This window comes from Neomonachus schauinslandi, chromosome 6, assembly GCF_002201575.2.
Source record: "Neomonachus schauinslandi chromosome 6, ASM220157v2, whole genome shotgun sequence".
NCBI classification, from domain to species: Eukaryota; Metazoa; Chordata; class Mammalia; order Carnivora; family Phocidae; genus Neomonachus; species Neomonachus schauinslandi.
This window is the reverse complement of record NC_058408.1, coordinates 114,380,874-114,407,940: the sequence shown is the minus strand read 5'-3', so window position 1 is coordinate 114,407,940 and position 27,067 is coordinate 114,380,874. Positions and strand designations below refer to the sequence as shown.

The following is a 27,067-nucleotide window of genomic DNA, read 5'->3' as shown; positions in this document are numbered from 1 at the left end:
TAGACTTACTTCTGAGTTATGTAGCAAATGTAAATTGTGTACATGTCTGCAAAAGCTCTATCAAATGCCCTTTAAGGACTGACGAAATGGAGTGCCCCCCTCCCACCCCCAGGCACCTCAGCCCTCAAGAAGCTTGTGTATCAAACACAGATCCAAAGAGCCAAGAGCTGGAAGAGCCCCTGCACCCGCACAAGGCGGCAGGAATGGGTGAGAAGCTGGCATTCTGCCTGCTCCCCACCCCAGCTCCGAGGGTGGCCCTCCCCACCTGGCCTGCAAAGCAGGCCACTAGGCCTCCATGCCACGCCTCCCAGGGGAAGCAGAGACATGGGTGTGTGACACAAGTCAGCAGGACTTGTCCAATCACCGGTCAGTTGGGGTGGCCCAGCATCTGTAGTGCTCAGGGCTTGGACTTGTGCACGATGCACATTTTGCCCCCGAAGGTAGAAGGGCAGGCTGCTCACGGAGACACAGCCTGAGCCCGTTGTTCAGCCTCCTGCACAGCCAGCCTTCCAGGATATAGACTCAGCCTTTCACAGCTCCTCCTGCCCCTTCTTAGAACAAGCCTCTCAGGTCCCTGCTCTGAGCCACAGAGCTGTAGGATTGATCAAATACAAATGTGGCTTTGGTTCCGGATGCTTCTGCCTCAGTGCTTTAATTCAAATCTGCTGGCTAAGACCTAGGTCACTCCGTCAGGGGCTAAGCTGAGCTTCCCCTGAACTTCTCTGACTCCCAGTGGGGCTATGGTGGTCATTCTGGTTCCTATCCTTAGCTCAGGTCAACCAGCATCCCAGGTCAAGGCACTGATGAGGATGACAGTGACGCCTCCTCTGTGCTCCCATAACCCCAGGCTTGTGGGCACAAGAGCAAATGTCATCTCTACCTTAGCCACACCTCTCCTGGCAGACTATGAGTGAGTTCGCTGGGGCACAGACCCACGTGCATGGCTCTCCATGCTCCGCATCCTCCCTGGAGCTCTGGGCATGTTTGCTGAGGGGCCTGGCAACTATCATGCCCTACAGCCTACCAACCACGTCTGCTGTTTAACTTCATCCTCATAATGAACCCTTACAGAGTGTGTGTCATTATTATTCCCAGAGCAGAAATGAGGAAATTGCATTCCAAAGAGAAGTGACTTTTCCAAGGTCAGGGGGAACTGGATTCAAACCCGGGTCGTCTGACTCTAAAATCCAAGCTCATTCATTAACACCTTTTCTCCTCTGAGGCAGAGAGGCTCGCTGGCTTTTATAGAGCTCTCCCTGCAAGCTCCCTCCTTTCAGTGTGCTCTCTGCTGATTGATCCTGCAACCCGGCATTCTGAGACGTGAGGAATGGTGACATGAGGAAGAGTGCTCTGGAAAATGCTTTTAGGAAGGAACTTTGAGGAGGAAATGCACTCATTTTTCTCCTACTTGGAGGGATTGAATAACCATATAGGGCAGGAATGCTCAGACAGACCCGAATGCTCAGGAAGACTAAACTCTAAAAAACATTATTAAGTTCACTGATGTAATCCAAACTGGAGTTCTGTCTTATGTAGTGTTAGTCACACACGGCTATGACTGGGTCTCTTGGCCAACGCTGTGTACTGTGCATTAAGTCAGAATTCAAGCACCTAAGGTCAATGAATAGAAAGGAGGAGCGGATTCATGTTCTTCTTTAGGTACAGCTGTGGTCATAGTTTATAGGATGGTATTCACAGCTCTTTTGCCTGACATCTATCATGACATATGCAAGTTTTCCAGAGTGGTCATAGTATAATTCTTAATATTCTTAACTAGGGAAACCACAGTAAACTAAGTGATAATCATATTGGTTGACCTGGTCTTTGAGAGTCAAATTGGGGATGTCAGACTAAAATATTTGAAATTATTTCTGAGGTTATCTGATTGTTGTCAGAATTTATACCTGTAATTTTAATGCGGAATCAACCACTAGATCAAAAACTCTTTACCAGACTCAGTCCACATCTGACTTGCCTCTTTGTGTTTATGGAGTCTACCCCAGTGCCTGGCACAGTACAGAATTCTGGTAAGGATTTGTTGAATCGAATTCAACAGAGCAATGGTGCTTCAGAATTGCTGACTGATGTGGAGAAAATACCTGATTATAAGCACCCTATCACAAAGTACCAGCTGGATGGCTTGGATTCCCACAAAATGAATCCAATGCTGTACCTTGTGAGCTTGCCTGCCACTATTTTGGGTAGAGTAGTGTGCTCCAAGAGGGATATGTTGAAGTCCTAACCCCCCCGTACCTCAGAATGTGACTTTTTTTTTTTTTTAGAAATAGGGTATTTGGCCCTAATCCAATAGGACTGGCATCCTTAATTAAAGGGGAAATTTAGACACAGACAAACACACAGGGAAGATCTTGTGAAGACACACAGAAGGCGGCCATGACTGGAGTGATATATCTGCAAGACAAGGAAGGTCAAGGGCTACATGGACACACAAGAGGCTAGAAGGAGCAAGGAAGGATCTTCCCCTAGAGCTGTGGAGAGACCACAGCCCTTGATTTTGGACTTCTAGCCTCCAGAACTGCGAGGCAATAAATTTGTTTTTTTAAGCCACCCAGTTTTTGGTACTTTGTTATACAGCCTTAGGAAACAAATATAGTCATTCTATTCAGGCAACAGGGGATCTCACTGATGGCAAAATAAACCTTCTGGAAAGGTTCTTACTTTCTGAGGAAAGTTCCAAAGTACACAAGTGCAATCAATGCTGGAGGATTTGCACTGTTCCTGAGCTTTATTTGGGATATTTTTATGATGCATCAGAGAGCCTCTTTCAAGGTCTAGTGCCCAACTATACTCAATTTGATGGCAGTCTTTTAGAGAGACATTTCAGGGTTGCGTTAGCTTTATTTTTAACTGGCTTATTTATGTATCTTCCTTAGTCTCCGTGGTCAAAATAAGACTTAATCCCCATTGATTTGACATGATCTAATAGCCAGTCTCTGAGAACCACATCTTCATGAGTGCTAGCAGTTTCTTAGGGCAGCAGACAAGACCTCAGATAGAAAGCACTGTCTGATTAACAAATACTTCTCTGAGGTCTGGTGACTAAAATTACTTAAGCAATTCCCAAATGATATTCCAGGGTAGTAATTTGTTCTCACTCCACTCCTACTTGCATTCCAGAAAAGTACATTTCCAGACACGGGAAGTCTCCTTCGTCATTGCAAATCAAGTGAGTACATACAACCTGACAATGGGGCTTCTACTGAAAGTGCAGATAAAGTCAGTTTGATCATGATTAGATGCACCTCATAAACACAATTTACCTAATCAATAAGATCTTATCTAACACTAACTCAATTTAAACCAGAGGTCGAGAGTGAAGCAATGGATTCTACAAGTCATTACATGGGCATTCCATGCATAGAGGTAGAGTAGAAAGCTTTCATCAGCTCTCAGAAAGGCAAGTCTGCAGACCCATTGTCCATATTGATCAGTATCAATAAAACATGAGCAATAAGATGGGATGCATGTGCCAAGTATTAATTATGTTCCTCCTCCCTTAGAAAAGCACAGAAGACTCACAGCAATCGGTGAACATTTGGTATGAATAAAAGATGGAATTTAGCAGAAAGAAAAAGGCCAAGCATTTTAGAGCAAATCTAAATCAAGGGAGGGTGAGCTGACATACTATTCTTCCACACCCCTTAAACTCTTGCTTCCTGCATAGGCTGGAAATGATATGACAACCAGGTGTTAAAATTCTTAGTTATTGGCAGGTTAAGACTCTGGTTCTTCTGTTGATTGTCTATAATAGTGGTTCTCAAAGTGTGGTCCCAGACCAGTAGCATCAGCATCAGCTGAGAACTTGTTAAAATCTCAGGCCCTAGTGCAAACCTATCAAACTAGAAACTGAGGTGAAGATGGGTCCCAGAAGTCCGTTTTAATAAGCCCTCAAGGTGACTTGATATTAGTTTGAGAGCCACTGGGTTAAGAGGTTATCTTGTCCTCATTTGAACCTTCACTAGCTGGAAAAATCAAGATGTCTTCATCCAAATGTATTCAAATGTGATGATCAAGAGGAAGCATATGACCTGACAACTGAACTCCTAGCAAAAGCGTGAACACAGTCACTTTGATTTTGAGTGGCTGTACTTTATAAACACAAGAGAATTAATCAATGAGAGCAACCTGAACCCAAATAGAACAACTATACTTGATTATAAAGAAGAACCTCTGAATTTCCTGCCAAAGACCTCTGGTATTAGTTGGTATAAAAAAAAAAATGGCTCTTCAAATTTCTACCCAAATCTCATCCATCCTTCCAAACCCAGATCTCAGCCCATGTCTTCCAGTAGCCCTCCCTCAGCACACTAGCCCCATGTCATCAAACATGAGCCCAGAAGAGTCCTCCCGTGACAAATATTTTGTCCCATGAAAACAGTGTGCTCCAAATTCTTTCTAAAAGAACCTGTTTGTGCTGCCAAGTGCACTCGTGTGCCTCACTCAGCATGAGGGGCAGAGCCTGATGTTTCACACAGAATGAGCAATCAGTAAGCTGTTGAATGAGTAAGCTGATGGGACTGGATTCAGTCACCCAAACAACCTAAGGCGAGATCCCGCTTGTCTTGAGGTCCATTCCATATCACATGAAACAGGAGGAGCTACTTCCTTGTTACCCACTCCAGATTTTAACTTTGGGAAACCACAGTCATGGATGCCTATGTCTTAAGGTTCTTCTGCTTTTTCTCATGGCTCAGTTTCAGGCCCAAACGAAGACCACAATAACACCTAGATGGGAGGGGTAGGAGTAGGGGTGGCCGAGAAGGAAGTCGAGGCTCAGGGAAGAGTCTGCTAGAAGTCAGGAACTCACTTGGATAAGCAATGGCGGGTACAGTAGACATCCCCCACAGGAGAGAGCGTGAAGTTCTCGCAGATGTAGAAGTGCTGGTGGCCTAAGAGCAGGACCCCTTCGGAGACCAGATGGCCCTGCACGATCACCAGGGAGTACTTCTGTGTCACCTGGAGGGAGACAGCATCAGAGTCAGTCTGTGTGCATGTGAAGCATGCCCATCATTCCTATGGAGGGCATGAGGGCAGTGACCAGCCGCCCACTGAGAGTTTGGAGGTGAGAGCAGCACCTTGTTAGAGGGACAGGGCCACTGCTCGAGAGCTGCCCTGCTCTTCACAGTCTAAGTGGCACTTCTACACTGAAAACACTGTTTTGTTATTTGAATTACCCAAAGCCACCCCCACCCCCCCCAAGACACGTGGATGAGTATTTATGGCTGTATTGAGCGCATTGACAATCTTCCTCTCACTTTAAACCACTCCACAACCATGCAAAACATTCTGTAGTTAATAGTGAGGAGGGTTTTCAGGGTACCAGGCACCCTCAGTTACAGAGGCAATGGAGCTTGTCGGGGGGCCAGCTAAGTGGCTGAACCAGGACTGGAACAAGTCTATCCAGAACCATAAGTGTAAGACTGGCCCTGCTGTCTCTGCAAGGCCAAGGCTAGTCCAGGTATATGCAGAGGAGGCATGTGTTCCACCCAGATCCCTCCTTTCAGACTCAGGTTCATTCTCTCAGTAGCTGGAAATTCTGGAAGCTTTCCAAAATCACCTGTGCTAAAGAGAGTGCTTGGGCACAGGGCATGCCCCCTTCCTAGTGGCAGTCTCTACCCAACAACTGGTCCCTGCATGGTAGGAAGAGTCACCCTGTGTCTCAATTCCACCCCACACCTCCAGCTCTCACGGAAACAACTGAAGCCTTGGCTGAGACTATGTCAGAGTTGCACTTCTCCCTCTACGTGACCCTGTGACTGTCACTCCCAGTGAATGTCCTGCGTGCACATCTCTGGCCCATAGCTGGATTCCCAGGGAGCCTGACCTGTGTTTGGTATGAACTGGAGTTCTGCATGAAGTAAGGACTCAGTGGGTCTTTACATGGAATAAATCCCTGAATAAGTGAGGGAATAAATGAATTCTAGATGACAGGAGCCCAGATGGACCAGGAGTAAGGCCAAGGCCAATATTTTCTCAGGGTAATTCTGTGCTAATTCCAGTTACACAAAAGAGGAACCGATTTTTTTTTTTTTTACTATCTAACATAACCATTGTAAACATTTTACACATACTAACCAATATAATCTTTACAATAAGGTAAGGGAGATTTTACTACTGGGGAGAAAAAAAAGATGAGTCTCACCAAAGATCAGTCCCCTAGTAAGTGGCAGAGCCTGAGATTGAAGCTAAGCTCCCTACTCACTGTTGGGAACAATATTGGGACCACAGTGATGAAACCTGGAAAGCAGGCCTTGAATACCAGTTCTCCAACTCGTGCGTCAAATGGGATCAAAGTCAGGGTCAAGGCTTGAAAGTGAAGATTTGCCAAGGGTTTTTTGTTCCAAGACAAGCATTACCCACAGTCATCTCTGAATTATTTTTCCTAAGTGAGGACTAGCTAAGAGTCCTGGTACCTAAAACCCAAGCTTTCTGCAAGCTCCCCTGGCCTCTCCTGCCCTGGCCTCTCCTGCCTCCACCTTGTCAGTGGAGCTGGTCCTCAAACCACCTGCAGAGCCAGACCATGGACTCATTTCCAACTTTGTTCATTCATCCAGACAGTCACCTATTCAAAAGTTTGCACTCAGCACCTACTACATGCCAGGCCCTGAGCTGGGCTTCGGAGATAGAGGGATGGACAAGATAATCAAGAACCTTACCCTCATGGGGCTTAAAATCCAGGGGGGGTTAAGATGGATAGTAAGCATGCATGTCAACCAATAAACTATCACAAATTGTGATATATGCTGAGAGAGAAAAACTAGGGTGATCACAATAGGGAAGAGAGAAGCTTGGAGGGGACGCTATTTTAGACAAACTCTGAGACCTGATGTATGGTAATGGGGCAGCCATGGAAAACTCAGAGAACATTTGAGGGGAAAAGAACATCTAGTCCAGAGCTTAGAGGCAGGAAGGGCAGATCTGGGGAGCAGAAAAGAGGTCAGAGTAGCTGAGATGAAGTTGAGAAGTAGGCATGCTTAGATCTGGGGGTGAGGGGTTGGGGGTTGGATGTCTTGGTAAGGCCATTGGGCTGTACGCTCATTGCAACAGGAAGCCATGGGAGAGTTCATTTCTGAAAGAGGACACTGGCTGCTGTGTGCAGAGTAGATCAGAAAGAGCCAAGAGTGGTGGAAACGTGATCAGTCATGTGGCTATTACTGTGGTCCATTGGAAGAATGATGACTTGGTATATGGCAGCAGAGACAAGTGGGAGGAAGGAGAGATGTAAGGAATCTAAGCAAGAAGAGGTAGAATTAACAAGAACTGCTACCAGACAAACTACAAAACCAATAATAACAATAATAATAGGAACAATTGAGGATACACGTCTACTCTGAGATTTAGGCAATTGAGTGGAGCCCTTCGGCTTCCCTGAAAGCCTTCCCCAGAGGCAAGCACATCACCACTTCATTGTACTGAAGGATAGCAGATGTGCCACCCCAAAATATGCCACTTTGTCATTACTATTTTGAGTCAAAGATACTTAAAAAACAGCAGGTACAAGAAGGGTGCTCTGGTTTACCCTTTTTTTCCCTGAAAATAGGAGATAAAACTCCCAGGTGAAAAATGCCCTCCCTATATTAGGAGGAAAAGAACATTCTCAGCACCTGAGACAGACAGGTCAGACCTAGAGAAATATGCACAAATAAACCCGGTTGGACGAAACTCCCTTCAGCCTCCCTGTATACTTTGGTTAGTTTTTCACAATTACTACACTGTGTTGAACTTAAGCACTTAGGCCTAACCACTTTTTGGGTTCTTCATTTTCCTGTGAAGACTCCCGTGTACCTGTATAAAAGCAAAATCTGTATTATCCTGTTGATCTGTCTTCTGTCAACTTAATTCTCTGGCCTAGTTGGAGAGTCTAAGAGGTTAGGGAAAAAGTTGGACGTCTCCTACAGTATATCCACCCAAAGAGATTCCGGGAATACATAAGATGATTATACATATCCTTTTTATTTTATACAAATAGCATATTCATATGCTCACTGTTCTGCATCTAGTTTTTTCCCTTAATGGCCCACCTTGGAACCCTTCCAAATCATCCAAATCACTTCTTACAGAGCTGCCTCACTCTTATTAATAGGTACAGAGTATTTTCTTGCAAGGATGTACTAGAACTTATTCAACCAATCTCCTACAGATTCAGGTTGTTTTCAAATATCTGGATATTGCAAGCAATGCTGCAGTGACCATCCTTGGACATATAACACTTGGAACGTACAGGATGGTGTGTTGAAGGATATATTCCTAGAAGCTGGACTGCAGATCAAGGGTGTGGGTATCATAAATTTTCCTCTATTGCTGGACTGTTTCCCTGCAAAGTGGACCAATTTACACTCCCACCAGCACCGTCAGGAGGCTGTGATGCCAGCCTGTTTGAACTTTTCCTCTTATCCCTTTGTATAGAGGAGACCTCATCCTCAAGTTTGCACAGTGAGACGTAGACAGCCCCGGCACCAGCCCAGGCCTGTGTACCTCCAAGCCTCCCCCTCCCTGCAAAGCCCCACCCTTGTCCACCTTCTGTGGTGCCCACAGCAGGGGCGGGAGCACATTCCTATGAGCTTCTGGTGTTTTCCTTTGGGGAGAATTAAGTAACAACCAGAATAAACCAAACCACAAGAAAAATGTCTGGTGAGAGCTGGGTTAATAGCTTAAAAATTGATTCTGCTGGAAAAGAGTGGCATTTTAAAAACTAAAAAATGAACCCAAGTGAACTCTTACCTGCTCTTCCATTTAAATTAGCCCTGGGAGGGCTGCCTCCCAAGTTTACTCATGGTTAAGAAATCCCTCATGCCGTGATTCTATTGATTACTTTAAAAAGAGAGGAACTTCTGCTTCAGAAGTAGAATTGTTTTGAGGTCAGCTAGATGATATATCATCACTCCTGGCAGGAAGATCACTAAGTATGTGGCTACACCTGGCCCCATGTATGATAAGGAACAGATTGGCTGGAAATCCAAAAATCCCAGAGCTGAAGTTATAGGGCCAACAATTTGCTGGGACATTCCATGGCAGCCCCTTGCCAGCATGTTCTCCTAGAGTCAGGCCTCAGTGTGCACATCTGCAAAAGGGGAAGGTCCAGCTGGAGGCCCTCTGAAGCTCTTCCAGAATGATTAGTCTGTGAGTTAGTGCAATGCCCTAATTTGATAGGCAGAAAAAGTGAGATGTGGAGCCATCCTATGAGATACCCAGAACAGTGCAGCTGCATACATTTCCTTATATTTGTGTGCAAGATCTACTGCAAAGAAAGCTTTAGCCCCGCTCACACGGATCACATGTCCCTTTTGTACATCTTCTGCTTGGCTAGGCCCTGCTATCAATGCATTCTGTTCTACTGGCATATGGAATAAGTATTCTAATTTTTCAAAAATGCACCAATTGCCACAAAAAAGTTAAGTATAATAAGGAGACAGACTATATAAATTCCATTTATATTGGCTACCTGTGAACTCTGGCATCTAGATCACTTTTAAAAGGAGCATTTGGTGGCCAACAGACACATGAAAAAGTGCTCAACATTGCTCGGCATCAGGGAAATCCAAATCAAAACCTCAATGAGATACCACCTCACACCACTCAGAATGGCTAAAATTAACAAGTCAGGAAATGACAGATGTTGGTGAGGAAGTGGAGAAAGGGGAACCCTTTTACACTGTTGGTGGGAATGCAAGCTGGTGCAGTCACTCTGGAAAACAGTAAGGAAGTTTCTCAAAAAGTTGAAAATAGAGCTACCCTATGACCCAGCAATCACACTACTGGGTATTTACCCCAAAGATACAAAAGTAGGGATCCGAAGGGGTACGTGCACCCCGATGTTTATAGCAGCAATGTCCACAATAGCCAAACTGTGGAAAGAGCCAAGATGTCCATCAACAGATGAATGGATAAAGAAGAAGTGGTATATATATACAATGGAATATTATGCAGCCATCAAAAGGAATGAAATATTGCCATTTGCAACGATGTGGATGGAACTGGTAAGTGTTATGCTGAGTGAAATAAGTCAATCAGAGAAAGACATGTATCATATGACCTCACTGATATGAGGAATTCTTAATCGCAGGAAACAAACTGAGGGTTGCTGGAGTGGTGGGCAGTGGGAGGGATGGGGTGGCTGGGTGATAGACAGTGGGGAGGGTATGTGCTATGGTGAGTGCTGTGAATTGTACAAGACTGTTGACTCTCAGATCTGTACCTCTGAAACAAATAATGCAATATATGTTAAGAAAAAAAAAAAAGAAGATCGCAGGAGGGGAAGAATGAAGGGGGGGAAATTGGAGGGGGAGATGAACCATGAGAGACGATGGACTCTGAAAAACAAACTGAGGGTTCTAGAGGGGAGGGGGGTGGGAGGATGGGTTAGCCTGGTGGTGGGTATTGAGGAGGGCACGTTCTGCATGGAGCACTGGGTGTTATGCACAAACAATGAATCATGGAACACTACATCTAAAACTAATGATGTAAAGTATGGGGATTGACAGAACAATAAAAATAAAGGGAGCATTTGGTCATACTAGTAATAAAAAATGTATCATAAAACAATAAAGAGATACTACTTTTATATCAATTTGTCAAATCTGAGAAGAAATAGAATGTGTGGATCTCTTCACAGCAGCTCATCTTTTCAGGCAGAGACAAGGAGCAGGGATGCCCCCTGCCTGCCCGCAGGTGCCACTTCCACAGGCAAGCCTGCAAACAGACAAGCCTCCCAGCCTTTCATGGCTGGCTCAGACAAGAACAAATGGGAAGGACAGAAATTGCACTGGCATAATGTGAAACGTACTGAGGACTGTTCAAAGCACAGAGTCTAGGGAAACTGCATTTACTAAGGATTGCTCATTGGTAACTGACTGAAACTGGAGCACACTTCTAGCCAGGGTGCTCTGAAAATTGTAAAACCTGGACTTGTGGATCTCGGGCATTTATTCAAAGAGAATGAATGAGAATCACCTGGGCAGCTTGTTAAAGTTCATATTCCCAGATCACATTCCCAGATGTTCTGGTGCAGCAGGTACAGAGTGGGACCTGGAATCTTCATTTTAATAAGCAGCCTGGATGGTTCTGATGCAGGTCATCTGAAGACCATACTTTAAGAAACTGATTCCCAGACACCAGCGAGGCTATAAAGGATGAGGTCTCATCTTGTATCAGCATATTGCTCATAACTCTTTCATTCGTTCATGTATTCATTTCCCAGGTCTGCACTGAATGTTTAGTGTGTGTCCCACGCACTGTTAGGCTCAGAGTAAGACAAAGTACACCTTGACAATGCTCATGGTCTAACAGGAAAGAGAATATCAACTGTCCCAGCATGGCATGGAGATGGGGGATACAAGCACTCAGGACACAGAGGGGGCTGTCTGGCCCAGACAGGGGTGAGAGAGGGAGCGGGGCTGACCTCACAGAAATGGTCCCAAAGGATGTGACCCCAAGGCTGGGGTTAGGAGTAAAGAGGGCAAAACCAGGGGAGGAGCATTCCAAGACACAAAGTCTTGAATTAGCTGGACATGTTTGGAGATCATAAGTAGTTGTGCACAATTAGAGTCAAAAGTCAGGTGTGAGTGTGTGTGTGTGTGTTGTGTGTGTGTGTACACATAAGGGTGGGGGAGGGGGCAATCCAGGGAGGTGCAGGGCCAGCTTGGGAGTGGACTTGTGCACAAAGTATGCCAACTAGAGTCACAGAAGGTGTTAAGTAGGGACATACACAGCTCTGCATCTTAGAAAGTCAGTTATGGCTATTCACCTACGGGAAGTTACCACCTAGAAAGGTTAACACACTTCTTCACTTTCTATAAAAGGCCTCATCTCAAAATACCCGGGAAGAGCTTGATGCTGCTCTCTGCTGTCCAGAGCAAAAATAACTCCCTTTGCCCTGTTTCCTTGCTAGCAAACCCAAGCTAATATTTTACATTGAGTTTGTATAAAAAATAATTTTAGTTTTTCAAGCAAAAATAACTGCCACTTCAGTTCTGACTCTGGACTGGACTCTGGAAGCCCATTTTGCCAAGTGAAGCCTCAGCTCTAAGAGTACCTTAGCTGGCAGGGTACAAAGGATCATCCCCAACAGCACAGTGGCTGACTCGGGCCCACAATTAAGATGCATTAAATATACCACTTCTCGTGTCAAATGGAGCTATTTGCAGAGAAATGTGTTTGTGGTTCTGGGAATCATTAATCAATGACGCAAAGGTAGCGCAGAGTAATTACCATCCCAGGTATTGCTGGGGCCGATCACAGCTCCCACGCAGCACAAAGGCATGAGTTAAGCTGCCGCCATTCTGGAGCCCCAGGCCTTCCTGCTTCCCCCTGGGGCCTCTGGCAGGGACAGGCTACCCAGAAGCCTGGAAAGAGGTTACAACCTGGAGAGTCTCCTAGACTGTTCTAGCAAAGCCCTTCTGAGGCGGCAGGGGAGGAGAAACTGGGGGGCTCGCCGTGGGGTGTTCACCTTACACGATGGCTAGTCGGCGGCAGGTTTTCTGAGCATTCATGCACATCCACCACACAGCCCTGTTGAAGCCACTGAGAAGTTTAGAAAAAGCACAGACCCAAAGGGTCTAATGGAGACGTCTGAATTAGGGGAGTCCCCAGCTCACAACCAATGCTGGCTACAAAATGTGTCCATACAGGCAGAAAGTGCCAGCCTGAGAAAGACAGAGGATACTACCCCCTCACCTTCCAAATATACACACACACCTGCCATGGGCAAACTTTCTCTACTGTTGCTGGAACATGTTCAGGGGTCAAGGGTCAGTGGAACAATACCTCTTTCCTCACCATCCAGTTCCTATCCTTGACAACAAGGAACGTCCACGGGGATGAAGGCCACAATGGACCAGGGGCGAGGGCATGAGCAGGCGGGGCAGGCTGGCGCATGCTCGGCACGCTGTGTCCTGGGCAGAGATGCCATGTGTGGTGAGGGACCTGGAGGCCTGCCCGCCTGGGCCGCTGCTAACCAGGAAGTTTACAAAAGAAGCACAACAGGGCCTGCAGCCAGCATCTCTGAGCCCCAATATGGGAGCAGGGCAGTGGGGAGTTTAGTGTAACTTGCTCAACACAGTAAGCTGGGAGACAGTGGAAAACCACATGGCTTTCGAGTGACACAGATCTGAGATCAGATCCCAGCAAATTCAGTTAGCAGGCCCGCTAGGCCCGACAGTCACCACCAGGGAAAGGGAAGTGACACAGCCACCCTCCCAGGCATAAGACTAGATGAAGTACTGTAGGAAAGCCCACGAGCAACAGCTCCAGACATCCAGCTAGTGACATTTTTGACAATAACAGCGATAAACAAAGAGCAAAGGGAGGTTCTGAGTCCAGTTTGAGCACGTGCCCTGTGCCCAGCTGCCCTCCTGGGCACGAATTGCCGGCATCGGCCTCCCTGGTGCTGGTGGTGGTGGATTTGCTGTGGAAGCCAGCCCCTGCTCAGTCATGCCCCACCTGCTCCCAGAGGGGCTCCCCCACTAGCCAGGTCTCCAGGAACCCGAGAGCAGGCCCAGGTCGTCGCTGCAGTCCATCTGCCCCTCCCTGAGCTCTGCACACCTGGCTGGCTCCCTGTTGACACAGCTGTGCTCTCCAGAAGGCAGACCCTTCCCGAGCACAAATGCTTCATGTCAGGAAAGGGAAGGACAAGGATAAATGCAAGCCTGTCCCTGCCTGTAACGAAACCACAGGAAGACTCAGCAATAATGACAGCCATGTGTTGAGGTGGTGCTGGTGGCGGAGTGGGCAGAGTGCTTGGGCAAGCACCGGACACCAGGACAGACTCACGCAGAAGGCGGCCTGGGCTACAGGCAGTGGGGAGTGGGTGGGCGTGGTCTGTGAGCACCTGGCTGGTGGAGGTGGGGGGGGGGCACGTCAGGGTGCGTCCATGCCCTCCACAGCCAGCCAGGGCCTGCTCCACAGAGAGCTCCTAGTCTAGACCTGACTCTGCTCTGCTGCCCCAGGATGTTCTTGGGTTCCTATGGCCTGCTTCCTCGTGCTTCTTCCTGCCTCTCATGCTTCAAATTTAGGGACTCCCTCTGTTTCACCATATACCAATCCAGGCTCCAAGCCTGCAACTTCCCTCTTTCTCACAAAATGTTGCATTTTGTGGTGGGTGCAGGAACTCCCACGGGGCCCCATCCCAGCAGGCCAGGTCTCTCATGGGCTCCTCTCTGATTCTCTGCCTCATTCTCCACCGTGGCAGCAGGATAACGGCCCCACTCAGGCTCCTTGAGTCTCGCATCATGCCCAGACACCCACCCCTGCAGCACCTCACCTCACAGGAGCACCCCAGGAGTCAGGCCCAGCTGGGGCCAGACTGCCCCACCCCCCACCGACCCCCACCATCAGGAGCCTGCCCTTATGCGGCCCTGGCTGCTCTCCTCCCACACCTCCTTCTCCAGGGAGCAAGTGCATCCAGTGGTTTGGTTCTACTGATCCTGGAGAAACTCAGGCTGAATTGGGAAATAACCTCTCCCGTAATTTACCATGAAACCAGAGGCAACAAGAACAACCCAATGAAGTGAATCAAAACAACCTGTGCAAAGAACAAATGTCCAGATAATGGCAAGGAATCACCTTGACCTTACAACTGCTCAGTCTCTGGTTCCAGGGAGCTGACACTCATTTGGGCCCCTACCCCCAGGCTGTCCCCTCCAGGCAAGCAAGGGGATATACCAAGTGCTAAGTGGAAACAGGACTACTCTCGCTCTCAGCCCCTGCTGGGTTTGGCATGCTCCTGTCTGCACAGCCTAGAGATCCCTGTTACCACAACAAGCCACGTGTGGTGCTTCTGACAGCTTCCTGCTGTGTGACATGGAGACCAAGAAAGACTGAAGTTTAAGTACAAGACAGGGAAGGATGGGAGAACAGTCTCTTCTTGGTCCTGTCCTGCCTCTTGGGGGCTGGCAAAGTCAGTCACCTGTGGGCTTCAGGCTCTTGCCCCCCACCACCTCCAACACGACCCCTGAGGGAGATGCCACTGAGTAGGACAACCAGCCAAAATAAAACTCTCAGAGACCAGGACAGTTACCAAGGTCATCTACCTGCTGCATATACTGGGGCTAAGACTAGCTCTTGGCTGTAAACTCCAGGTGTTGCCCTCAGCCCAGCCCAGTTAGGGCTGGAACCACCAGGCTGGCCTTGGGAAGTACATGGGAGCCATGCCACCCACAGAAGCTCCCCTTGGAAGGTGAGGACGTGGATTAGGTAGGATATGGACCCGGAGTGATACTAAATGGCAGGCAGTATTCCAAAGCGTCCCCCAAGAACCTCATCCCTGATGTTCCCATCAGACACTAATCTAGGTGCTGCTTGAAAGAACCTGCAGAAGAAATTAAGGTACAGATCAGCAGACTTTAAAATAGAGAGACTGTCTTGGATGACCTGGTGGATCTAATGTACTCCCATGAGCCCTTAGCAGCAGAATAGGGCAGAAGAGTTGGCTGGTGGGAGAAATGTGATGACAGGGAGGCAGAAGGGGGCCAGCAAGGTCTGAAGGGGGAAAGGACTTGACCTGCAGTGGCCAGCTTTGAGGATGGAGGAGGGGGCCACAAGGCAAGGGATGTGGGTGGCCTCTAGAAGCTGAGACTGATCCCTGTCGGACAGGCAGCAAAGGAACAGGGACCTTAGTCCTATGGAAGCATTGGACCGAATTCTGCCAACACCTGGATGAGCTTGAAAATGGATTCATTTCCAGAACCTCTTGAAAGAAATGCAGCTTTGCCAACACCTTGCTTTCATCCCTGTGTGACTCTAAGCAGAGGACCAGCGGAGCCTGTTGTGCTGGGGCTTTTGAGATAATAAATGTGTGCTGTTTTAAGTCACTAAGTTTCTGGTAGTTTGTTATGGCAGCAACAGAAAATGAATATACCCAGCAAAAGCAAAGCATTGCCATTGATTTGTTCTTATCAAAACGATGAAAATAACCAAAATGGACACATACAATCCAATATTTCCTTACCCTATCAAGAAAGTAGGAGGGGATAGCTGAATGTGACATCTGCTTAATATGCATCCTCCCTATCATGGTTTCCCACCTTAACACTATAGACATTTTGGACTGAATACCTATTTTCTGGTGGAGGGCAGGACTGTCCTGAGCTTTGTAGGATGGTTAGCAGCATCCCTGGTCTCTGCCTACCAGAGGTCAATAGCATCACTCCCCGCCAACTCATGAGCCTGAAAATGTCTCCAGACATTGGCAAATGTTGCCTGGGGGTAAAGCTGCCCCCTGTTGAGAATCACTGCTTTATATAATCTTTTAAGGGCATAAGGCAAAGTTTTTATAGAAAGAAAACAATCTCCTAGCTGTTTTTCAATTGATTACACATTTACTAAATAAGCATTTCTAAAATGAACAGACTATTATATTGATACATCCAAACCATTATCAGCTGTTAGTCCTCAGCAGCCAGGTATTATGAATACCACACAGTATGTAAATGTATAAGTATATGTATAGATGTTTTGATTTCCATTTTTAAATATTTTACAAAGTAGACATACTTTATTTCTATAATCAAAATAAAATGAACATAAATTTAACGGATCTTCATTCATCAGTGTTTACTGAATGTCTACTCCAGGCATGCCTGAGGCTAGGTACCCAATGGTCCCTCTGCTAAGGAGCACCAGTGCAGGGAGAGAGGCAGACACGTGAAGTGGGGAAGGTTAGTCTGTATGCCTGGAGCAAGGGCAGGGGGTGATGGAGGGGGCAATGGAGACTGCAGGTACCCCAGGTCCCAGAGTGGGAAGCCGTTGAGATCGGCTTCAGAGAGTCAGCAGCCAGGGCAGCGCAGGTAGATTCACCAGCATGAGTGAAGTCATGGTAGCGAGGTGTGATAGGGACTGCAAATGTGCTCTATGCCTGGAAGCTTTGGGTTAAGCAGGTGTAAGAAGGATGATGCTGTTACAAGACTGTGTTGGTTAAACTGTGACTCCAGTCTGAGAGCCCCTAAGAAACTTGATAAAAGTGCTGCTAACCATCTGGCAATGCACTTCAATCTGGCCCCCTTCTATCCAACCCCTGCAAGGAGCAAATCCCAGCTTCACACCCCCGGGAGTCTCTGCAAGGAACCCAGCCCTGGAAAGGACATGCTTCATTTCTGCACCTGCTGATGCCCCTCACAGGTTCGCTGAGCTTGGCACCTGCTCCTGGAAATCCAGGCTGCTTACTCAGTGGCCCTTAGGTTGGATCCACTCTCATCCACCAGACCAGCCCTCAGCTCTCACACATTTCTCTCTGTGTAGTCCCTGTGTGGCCTCTGAGCCACACCCTGTCCGCTCCTCTGTTCTGCCAGTGCATCTCCTTCACTTACATCGTGAGGGGAAGAGTTGGTGGGTGAGACTCGGAGGCCCTTAAACCACCCAACCTTTAGCAAGGGGAGAGAGTTGGTCTTTAGTGGGCTACCTCACATGTGCCCAGCTCTGAGCAAGTCTCTTTGCTTCTATTATCACATTTTAGCCCTACAAGAATTTTGTGAAATGGTCGCTCAACACTCCCTATTAAAGATAAGAAAAATTGAGGCTCAAAAGGTTAGGTGACATGAAATTTAGCATGTTGCAAAGTTGGGATTTGAGCTCAGGTATGTTTTACTCTAAGAAATAAGCTTCATCTTTCATCCCTTTCTTAGATTTGGGTAAGAGAAATCCTCTGCTGCTGGGTCCATACTTTAGGGATTTCTCCAGCTCCTTTCCAGTCATAGCAGGGGGCCATGCAGTGGGGCCTTCAACCCCGTTCCAGGCATCCTAACCTGCAGACTTCCCTGCTAACTGTCCAGCCTGCCCCCTGGCCCGTGCACTCATCTTCTCCAGGTCTACCCTGCTGAGAGCTGACAAGGCCACAAGTATGCTCACCCCTAGGCCTGAGTGGGGGCCCGGGGGAGGCTGGTGTCAGGGTGAGAGTCTAGGCACAGCCTGGACGTATAGGCTGAGTGTCCAAACACATCCACACTCAATGCAGGATGGATTCCTCAAGGCGGTCAGACTGCAGGCAGGAGCCCAAGGTGCCAAACGACAAGATCAAGAATTTTAAATTCGGGGAGTGGAGCAAGATGGCAGAGGAGTAGGAGACCTGGATTTCATCTCCTCTCAGGAATTCAGCTGGATAGGGATCAAACCATTCTGAACACTTACAAACTCAACAGGAGATCGAAGAAAAGAATAGCAACAACTCTCTGAACAGAAAAGCGACCACTTCCTGGAAGGTAGGATGTGCGGAGAAGTGAATCCGAGGCAATATTCGGGAGGATAGACGGTGGGGGAGGGGCCTCCGTCAGCCGCTTCTGCAAGTGATAGAGCCGTGGAGCACAAAATCGGAACTTTTAGAAGTCTGCTCCACTGAGGGACGTCACTCTGGTGGCTAAGCTGCGGGTGGAACCCTCGCGGGACAGTGTGGCCTCAGGACCCTCAGGATCACAGAAAGACCAGGGGTACCTGAGTGTGGCAGAGCTCCCAGGTATCGGAGCGGGAAGCTGGCTGCAGAGACGGAGCCGAGGCGCGGGCTCTCAGCTCGGGGTGGCCATAAACCGTGATCCGCGGCACAGTCGGGCCACTGCTCCTCCAGCAGGGACCCAACAAGCAGCAGATCTGGGGAGACTCACCTTCTTCCCCGGGAGGAGCGGCGCGGGAGTGCACCCCAGGGATCTGCTGGGTTTGGAGACTCCACCCGGGGTCGGGTGCCAGAGATAGAAACACGCGGTCACAGGCCGGGTGAGCACGGAGTGCGGCGCAGACCGGGGAGACGGGAGCAACTGACTGCTTTTCTCTGGGGGCGCACTGAGGAGCGGGGCCCCGAGTTCTCGGCTCCTCTGGGGCAGAGACTGGGAGGCTGCCATTTTCACTCTCTGCCTCCAAAGCTGTAGGGAAAGCTTGCAGGGAACAAAAGCTCCCGAGAGCAAACCCGATCAGATTACTTAGCCCAGACCGGGCAAGGGCGGGGCAATTCCACCTCCGGCAAAGACTTTTGGAAACCATGGCAACAGGCCCCTCCCCCAGAAGATCAGCGAGAACAGCCAGCCAAGACCAAGTCTACCGATCAATGAGAATGGCAGAACTCCAGCGCTAGGGGAATACTGCACAAAGAATTCATGGCTTTTTTACCATGATTCTTTAGTCTTTCAAAGTTAATTATTTTTTTTAACTGTCTTTTTTTTTTTTTTAATTTTTCTTTTTCCCTTTTTCAACCAACATCTTATCAATTCCTTTTTAAAAAAACATTTCTTTTTTTCATTTTTAGAGTCATATTCTACCCCTTCATAGTAGTTACCCGTATTTTTGGCATATATATATAAGTTGTTCTCTCTTTAAAATTTTGAGATAGGGGCGCCTGGGTGGCTCAGTTGGTTAAGCGACTGCCTTCAGCTCAGGTCATGATCCCAGGGTCCCGGGATCGAGTCCCGCATCGGGCTCCCTGCTCTGCGGGGAGCCTGCTTCTCCCTCTCCCACTCCCCCTGCTTGTGTTCCCTCTCTCGCTGTGTCTCTCTCTGTCAAATAAATAAATAAAATCTTTAAAAAAAAATTTTTTTTGAGATAGTTTCTTCTAACAGATCAAAATATACTCTAAATCTCTAGTGTATGGTTTTTTTCTACTCCCCTGCCTGATCACATTCTCTCCCTTTTTTTTCTTTTTTTTTTTAAATCCTTTTCTTTCTTTTTTTAAACAACTTATCAATTCCTTTTATAAAATTTTTTATAATTTCCATCTTTACAGTCATATTCCAACCCTTCATCATATCAACCCTTATTTTTGTACATATATAAGTTTTTCTTTCTTTAAAATTTTGGGAGGCACTTTCTTTTAACAGACCAAAATACACCCAAAATCTAGCATGTGGCACTGATCTATATACCAGCCTGATCATATTTGATCACATGCTGTTTTTGTTTTGTTTTGTTCTGTTTTTATCTTTTTCTTTTTCTTTTTTTTTCTTTTTCTTTTTTCTCTCTTTCCCTTTCTTTTCCCACTGCTTCAGGTCTTTTCTGATTTGTTTAGAGTATATTTTCTAGGGACGTTGTTACCCTGCTAGCATTTTGTTCTCTCATTAATCTATTCTCCTCTGCACAAAATGAAAAGACGGAAAAAAATCACCTCAACAAAATGAACAAGAGGTAGTACCGACTGCCAGGGACCTACGCAATACGGACATTAGTACGATGTCAGATCTAGAGTTCAGAATCATCACTTTAAAGATACTAGCTGGGCTTGAAAAAAGCATGGAAGTTATTAGAGAAACCCTTTCTGGAGAAGTAAAAGAACTAAAATCTAACCAAGTCAAAATCAAAAAGGCTATTAATGAGGTGCAATCAAAAATGGGGGCGCTAGCTGCTAGGATAAATGAGGCAGAAGAGGGAATCAGTGATATAGAAGACCAAATGATGGAAAATAAAGAAGCTGAGAAAAAGAGAGATAAACAACTACTGGATCACGAGGGCAGAATTCGAGAGATAAGTGATACCATAAGATGAAACAATGTTAGAATAATTGGGATCCCAGAAGAAGAAAGAGAGAGAGGGGCAGAAGGTATAATGGAGCAAATTATAGCAGAGAACTTCCCTAATTTGGGGAAGGAAACAGGCATCAAAATCCAGGAAGCACAGAGAATCCCTCTCAAAATCAATAAAAATAGGTCAACATCCCGACATCTAATAGTAAAACTTACGAGTCTCAGAGACAAAGAGAAAATCCTGAAGGCAGCTCGGGAGAAGAGATATGTAACCTACAAGGGTAGAAACATTAGATTGGCAACAGACCTATCCACAGAGACCTGGCAGGCCAGAAAGGACTGGCAGGATATATTCAGAGCACTAAATGAGAAAAATATGCAGCCAAGAATACTATATCCAGCTAGGCTGTCATTGAAAATTGAAGGAGAGATAAAAAGCTTCCAGGACAAACAAAAACTAAAGGAATTTGCAAACACAAAACCAGCCCTACAAGAAATCTTGAAAGGGGTCCTCTAAGCAAAGAGAGACCCTAAAAGCAATATAGACCAGAAAGGAACACAGACAATATACGGTAACAGTCACCTTACAGGCAATACAATGGCACTAAATTCCTATCTTTCAATAGTTACCCTGAATGTAAATGGGCTCAATGCCCCAATCAAAAGACACAGGCTATCAGACTGGATTAAAAAACAAGACCCATCGATATGCTGCCTGCAAGAGACTCATTTTAGAACCAAAGACACCCCCAGATTGAAAGTGAGGGGGTGGAAAACCATTTACCATGCTAATGGACACCAAAAGAAAGCTGGGGTGGCAATCCTTATATCAGACAAATTAGATTTTAAACCAAAGACTATAATAAGAGATGAGGAAGGATATTATATCCTACTTAAAGGGTCTATCCAACAAGAAGATCTAACAATTGTAAATATCTATGCCCCTAACATGGGAGCAGCCAATTATATAAGGCAATTAATAACAAAAGCAAAGAAACACATCGACAACAATACAATAATAGTGGGGGACTTTAACACCCCCCTCACTGAGATGGACAGATCGTCTAAGCAAAAGATCAACAAGGAAATAAAGACTTTAAATGACACACTGGACCAAATGGACTTCACAGACATATTCAGAACATTCCATCCCAAAGCAACGGAATACACATTCTTCTCTAGTCCCCATGGAACATTCTCCAGAATCGATCACATCCTAGGTCATAAATCAGGTCTCAACTGGTACCAAAAGACTGGGATCATTCCCTGCCTATTTTCAGACCACAATGCTTTGAAACTAGAACTCAATCACAAGAGGAAAGTCGGAAAGAACTCAAATACATGGAGGCTAAAGAGCATCCTACTGAAGAATGAATGGGTCAGGGGTGCCTGGGTGGCTCAGTTGGTTAAGCGACTGCCTTCAGCTCAGGTCATGATCCTGGAGTCCCTGGATCGAGTCCCGCATCGGGCTCCCTGCTCGGCAGGGAGCCTGCTTCTCCCTCTGACCCTCCCCCCTCTCATGTGCTCTCTGTCTCTCTCATTCTCTCTGTCTCAAATAAATAAATAAAATCTTAAAAAAAAAAAAAAAGAATGAATGGGTCAACCAGAAAATTAAAGAAGAATTAAAAAAATTCATGGAAACCAATGAAAATGAAAACACAACTATTCAAAATCTTTGGGATGCAGCAAAGGCAGTCCTAAGAGGAAAGTATATAGCAATACAAGCCTTTCTCAAGAAACAAGAAAGGTCTCAAGTACACAACCTAACCCTACACCTAAAGGAGCTGGAGAAGGAACAGCAAATAAAGCCTAAACCCAGCAGGAGAAGAGAAATAATAAAGATCAGAGCAGAAATCAATGAAATAGAAACTAAAAGAACAGTAGAACAGATCAACAAAACAAGGAGCTGGTTCTTTGAAAGAATTAACAAGATTGATAAACCCCTGTCCAGACTTATCAAAAAGAAAAGAGAAATGACCCAAATCCACAAAATCATGAATAAAAGAGGAGAGATCACAACCAACACCAAAGAAATACAAACAATTATAAGAACATATTATGAGCAACTCTATGCCAGCAAATTAGATAACCTGGAAGAAATGGATGCATTCCTAGAGATCTTTCAACTACCAAAACTGAACCAGGAAGAAATAGAAAACCTGAACAGACCTATAACCACTAAGGAAATTGAAGCAGTCATCAAAAATCTCCCAAAAAACAAAAGCCCAGGGCCAGATAGCTTCCCAGGGGAATTCTACCAAACATTTCAAGAAGAATTAATACCTATTCTTCTGAAACTGTTCCAAAAAATAGAAATGGAAGGAAAACTTCCAAACTCATTTTATGAGGCCAGCATTACCTTGATCCCAAAACCAGACAAAGACCCCATCCAAAAGGAGAATTACAGACCAATATCTCTGATGAACATGGATGCAAAAATTCTCACCAAAATACTAGCCAATAGGATCCAACAGTCCATTAAAAGGATTATTCACCACGACCAAGTGGGATTTATCCCTGGGCTGCAAGGTTGGTTCAACATCCTCAAATCAATCAATGTGATACAACACATTAACAAAAGAAAGAACAACAATCATATGATCCTCTCAATAGATGCAGAAAAAGCTTTTGACAAAGTACAGCATCCTTTCTTGATCAAAACTCTTCAGAGTGTAGGCATAGAGGGTACATACCTCAATATCATAAAAGCCATCTATGAAAAACCTACAGCGAATATCATTCTCAATGGGGAAAAACAGAGCTTTCCCCCTAAGGTCAGGAATGCGGCAGGGATGTCCACTATCACCACTGCTATTCAACATAGTATTGGAAGTCCTAGCCACAGCAATCAGACAACAAAAAGAAATAAAAGGCATCCAAATTGGCAAAGAAGAAGTCAAACTCTCACTCTGTGCAGATGATATGATACTTTATGTGGAAAACCCCAAAGACTCCACCCCAAAACTGCTAGAACTCATACAGGAATTCAGTCAAGTGGCAGGATATACAATCAATGCACAGAAATCAGTGGCATTCCTATACACCAACAACAAGACAGAAGAGAGAGAAATTAAGGAGTCGATCCCATTTACAATCGCACCCAAAACCATAAGATACCTAGGAAAAAATCTAACCAAAGAGGCAAAGAATATGTACTCAGAAAACTATAAATACTCATGAAAGAAATTGAGGAAGACACAAAGAAATGGAAAAATGTTCCATGCTCATGGATTGGAAGAACGAATATTGTGAAGATGTCAATGCTACCTAGAGCAATCTACACATTCAATGCAATCCCCATCAAAATACCATCCACTTTTTTCAAAGAAATGGAACAAATCATCCTAAAATTTGTATGGAACCAGAAAAGACCCTGAATAGCCAGAGGAATGTTGAAAAAGAAAAGCAAAGCTGGCGGCATCACAGTTCCGGACTTCCAGCTCTATTACAAAGCTGTCATCATCAAGACAGTATGGTACTGGCACAAAAACAGACACAGAGATCAATGGAACAGAATAGAGAGCCCAGAAATGGACCCTCAACTCTATGGTCAACCAGTCTTCGACAAAGCAGGAAAGAATGTCCAATGGAAAAAAGACAGTCTCTTCAACAAATGGTGTTGGGAAAATTGGATAGCCACATGCAGAAGAATGAAACTGGACCATTTCCTTACACCACACACAAAAATAGACTCAAAATGGTTGAAAGACCTAAATGTGAGACAGGAGTCCATCAAAATCCTATAGAAGAACACAGGCAGCAACCTCTTCGACCTCAGCCACAGCAACTTCTTCCTAGAAACATCACCAAAGGCAAGGGAAGCAAGGGCAAAAATGAACTATTGGGACTTCATCAAGATAAAAAGCTTTTGCAAAGCAAAGGAAACAGTCAACAAAACCAAAAGACAACCGACAGAATGGGAGAAGATATTTGCAAATGACATATCAGATAAAAGGCTAGTATCCAAAATCTATAAAGAACTCATCAAACTCAACACCCAAAGAACAAAGAATCCAATCAAGAAATGGGCAGAAGACATGAACAGACATTTTTCCAAAGAAGACATCCAAATGGCCAACAGACACATGAAAAAGAGCTCAATATCGCTTGGCATCAGGGAAATCCAAATCAAAACCTCAATGAGATACCACCTCACACCAGTCAGAATGGCTAAAATTAAAAAGTCAGGAAATGACAGATGTTGGCGGGGATGTGGAGAAAGGTGAACCCTCCTACACTGTTGGTGGGAATGCAAGCTGGTGCAGCTACTCTGAAAAACAGTATGGAGGTTCCTCAAAAAGTTGAAAATAGAGCTACCATATGATCCAGCAATTGCACTACTGGGTATTTACCCCAAAGATACAAAAGTAGGGATCCGAAGGGGTACGTGCACCCCGATGTTTATAGCAACAATGTCCACAATAGCCAAACTGTGGAAAGAGCCAAGATGTCCATCGACAGATGAATGGATAAAGAGTGGTATATATATACAATGGAATATTATGCAGCCATCAAAAGGAATGAGATCTTGCCATTTGCAACAACGTGGACGGAACTGGAAGGTATTATGTTGAGTGAAATAAGTCAAACAGAGAAAGACATGTATCATATGATCTCACTGATATGAGGAATTCTTAATCGCAGGAAACAAACTGAGGGTTGCTGGAGTGGGGGGTGGGGTGGGAGGGATGGGGTGACTGGGTGATAGACACTGGGGAGGGTATGTGCTCTGGTAAGCGCTGTGAATTGTGCAAGACTGTTGACTCTCAGATCTGTACCTCTGAAACAAATAATGCAATATATGTTAAGAAAAAAAAAAAAGAAGAAGAAGGTAGCAGGAGGGGAAGAATGAAGCGGGGGAAATCGGAGGGTTAGATGAACCATGAGAGACGATGGACTCTGAAAAACAAACTGAGGGTTCTAGAGGGGAGGGGGGTAGGAGGATGGGTTAGCCTGGTGGTGGGTATTGAGGAGGGCACATTCTGCATGGAGCACTGGGTGTTATGCACAATGAATCATGGAACACTACATCTAAAACTAATGATGTAATGTATGGGGATTAACATAAGAATAAAAAAAAAGTCAGTGTTGGAAGGTAGACCATATTTCATGACAGTGTATTAGCTTGATGTAGATCTCTTTTTTAAAAGACTTTATTTATTTGACAGAGAGGGAACACAAGCAGGGGGAGCAGCAGGCAGAGGGAGAAGCAGACTCCCCACTGAGCAGGGAGCCCGATGCGGGACTCGATCCCAGGACCCCAGGGTCATGACCTGAGCTGAAAACAGACGCTTAACCAACTGAGTCACCCAGATGCCCCTTGATTTATATCTTTTAAACATCTTGATGCAGGGTTTGTCAGCTTCCATTTGTGCCCTTGCTCTGGGCCCACCAATTTAGAAGCATGCCTGCTCTTTTTGCTCTTTTTTTTTTTTTTTATAGTGAAGAGAAACATCACCTCCCATGTGAATGAAAGCTTGATCTCATGTCTGATGATCTTTAAAGAAGAATCGTGATGTGCTGTATTACCTTTTCATGATCAAGGAGCTCTTGTAAAATAACTTGTCTTTCCCGACACAGTTCCAAGAAATCTTCAGAGTGCAGACTTTCATGTAAGGCAGGGAAGAAGGTCAGCTGGGTGCAGTCCACCACCACCTCCTCTCTCCCGCTCTCGGCTTCCTTTGGTGTCAGCTCATCTGCAGCAGTATAAAGGGACACACATTTTTGGCACGAGCCACCTGACCTCATGAGGGATGTGCACAGCATGGGCATGAGTCACCGAGAGAAACTGCAAGGTTTCAGGGCAGAGGTGAGTGGTGTGGATCTCAGCGTGTCCCTCACTGTGTCTAAAAGTGGGCGTCACCTCTCTGACTCTGTGGTGCGGTCAACACACTGTTAGGTTGATTCACTCTGGAAGGTGTGCCCAGGTCCGGCTGCTCTGCAGGTCCAGTGTGACCACGGGGCACTACTTCAAAATTCACACTTATTAATCAGTAGAGAAATTCCTTCTAGGGTCATTTAGAATCTGTTTCTTTCTGAACTTCACTTTATTCATTCTTTTAAAAGAGTGGGTTTTTCTTTTTTCTATTTTTTTCTAATTATGGATGCACTATGATCTTAGTGTAAAAAAACAAAACAAAACAAAACTTGGAAAACCCATGAAATTGTGAGAATAAATTTAAAATATTTGAGAAGTAAAACAAGTATCACTCATGCACCCAGATATAGTACTAACAACAACAGCTCGGATGTAGTAAGTAAGCTCTTTCTTTGTGCTGGATGCTTTTGATGACATTTTTTTCATCTACTCCTATCAGGTTGTGGATTCTATTTCAACTTCCCTTCACAATCAGGGAAGAGTGAAAGAGGCTAATTACTTTGCTCAAAGTCATATGGTCACAAAGAACTAGAGGCCGAATCTGAACTAAGTCTGTTTCTCCTCCCTGTTCACAATTTGAACAAGTTCTTTACTTCTAATATCTTTTCCAAATGTATATGTGTATGTGTGTGCATGTGCGTGCGTGCACACACACGCACGTGATTTTTTGACATGATAGGAATTATGCCGCATCTACAGTTTTTTTTTTCTAGAATTTTTAAAAAGATTTTATTTATTTAAC

General features: G+C 45.5%; 1 protein-coding gene across 1 annotated transcript in view; it reads right to left on the bottom strand.

Moving 5' to 3' along the window:
• The window catches only part of WDFY4 (WDFY family member 4), a 277,946-nt gene that overhangs the window by 82,761 nt on the left and 168,118 nt on the right, over positions 1 to 27,067 (bottom strand). Inside the window, 2 exon segments of the mRNA XM_021699514.2 lie at positions 4,829 to 4,977; positions 25,977 to 26,143. Coding sequence (XP_021555189.2) covers positions 4,829 to 4,977; positions 25,977 to 26,143 — 316 coding nt within the window.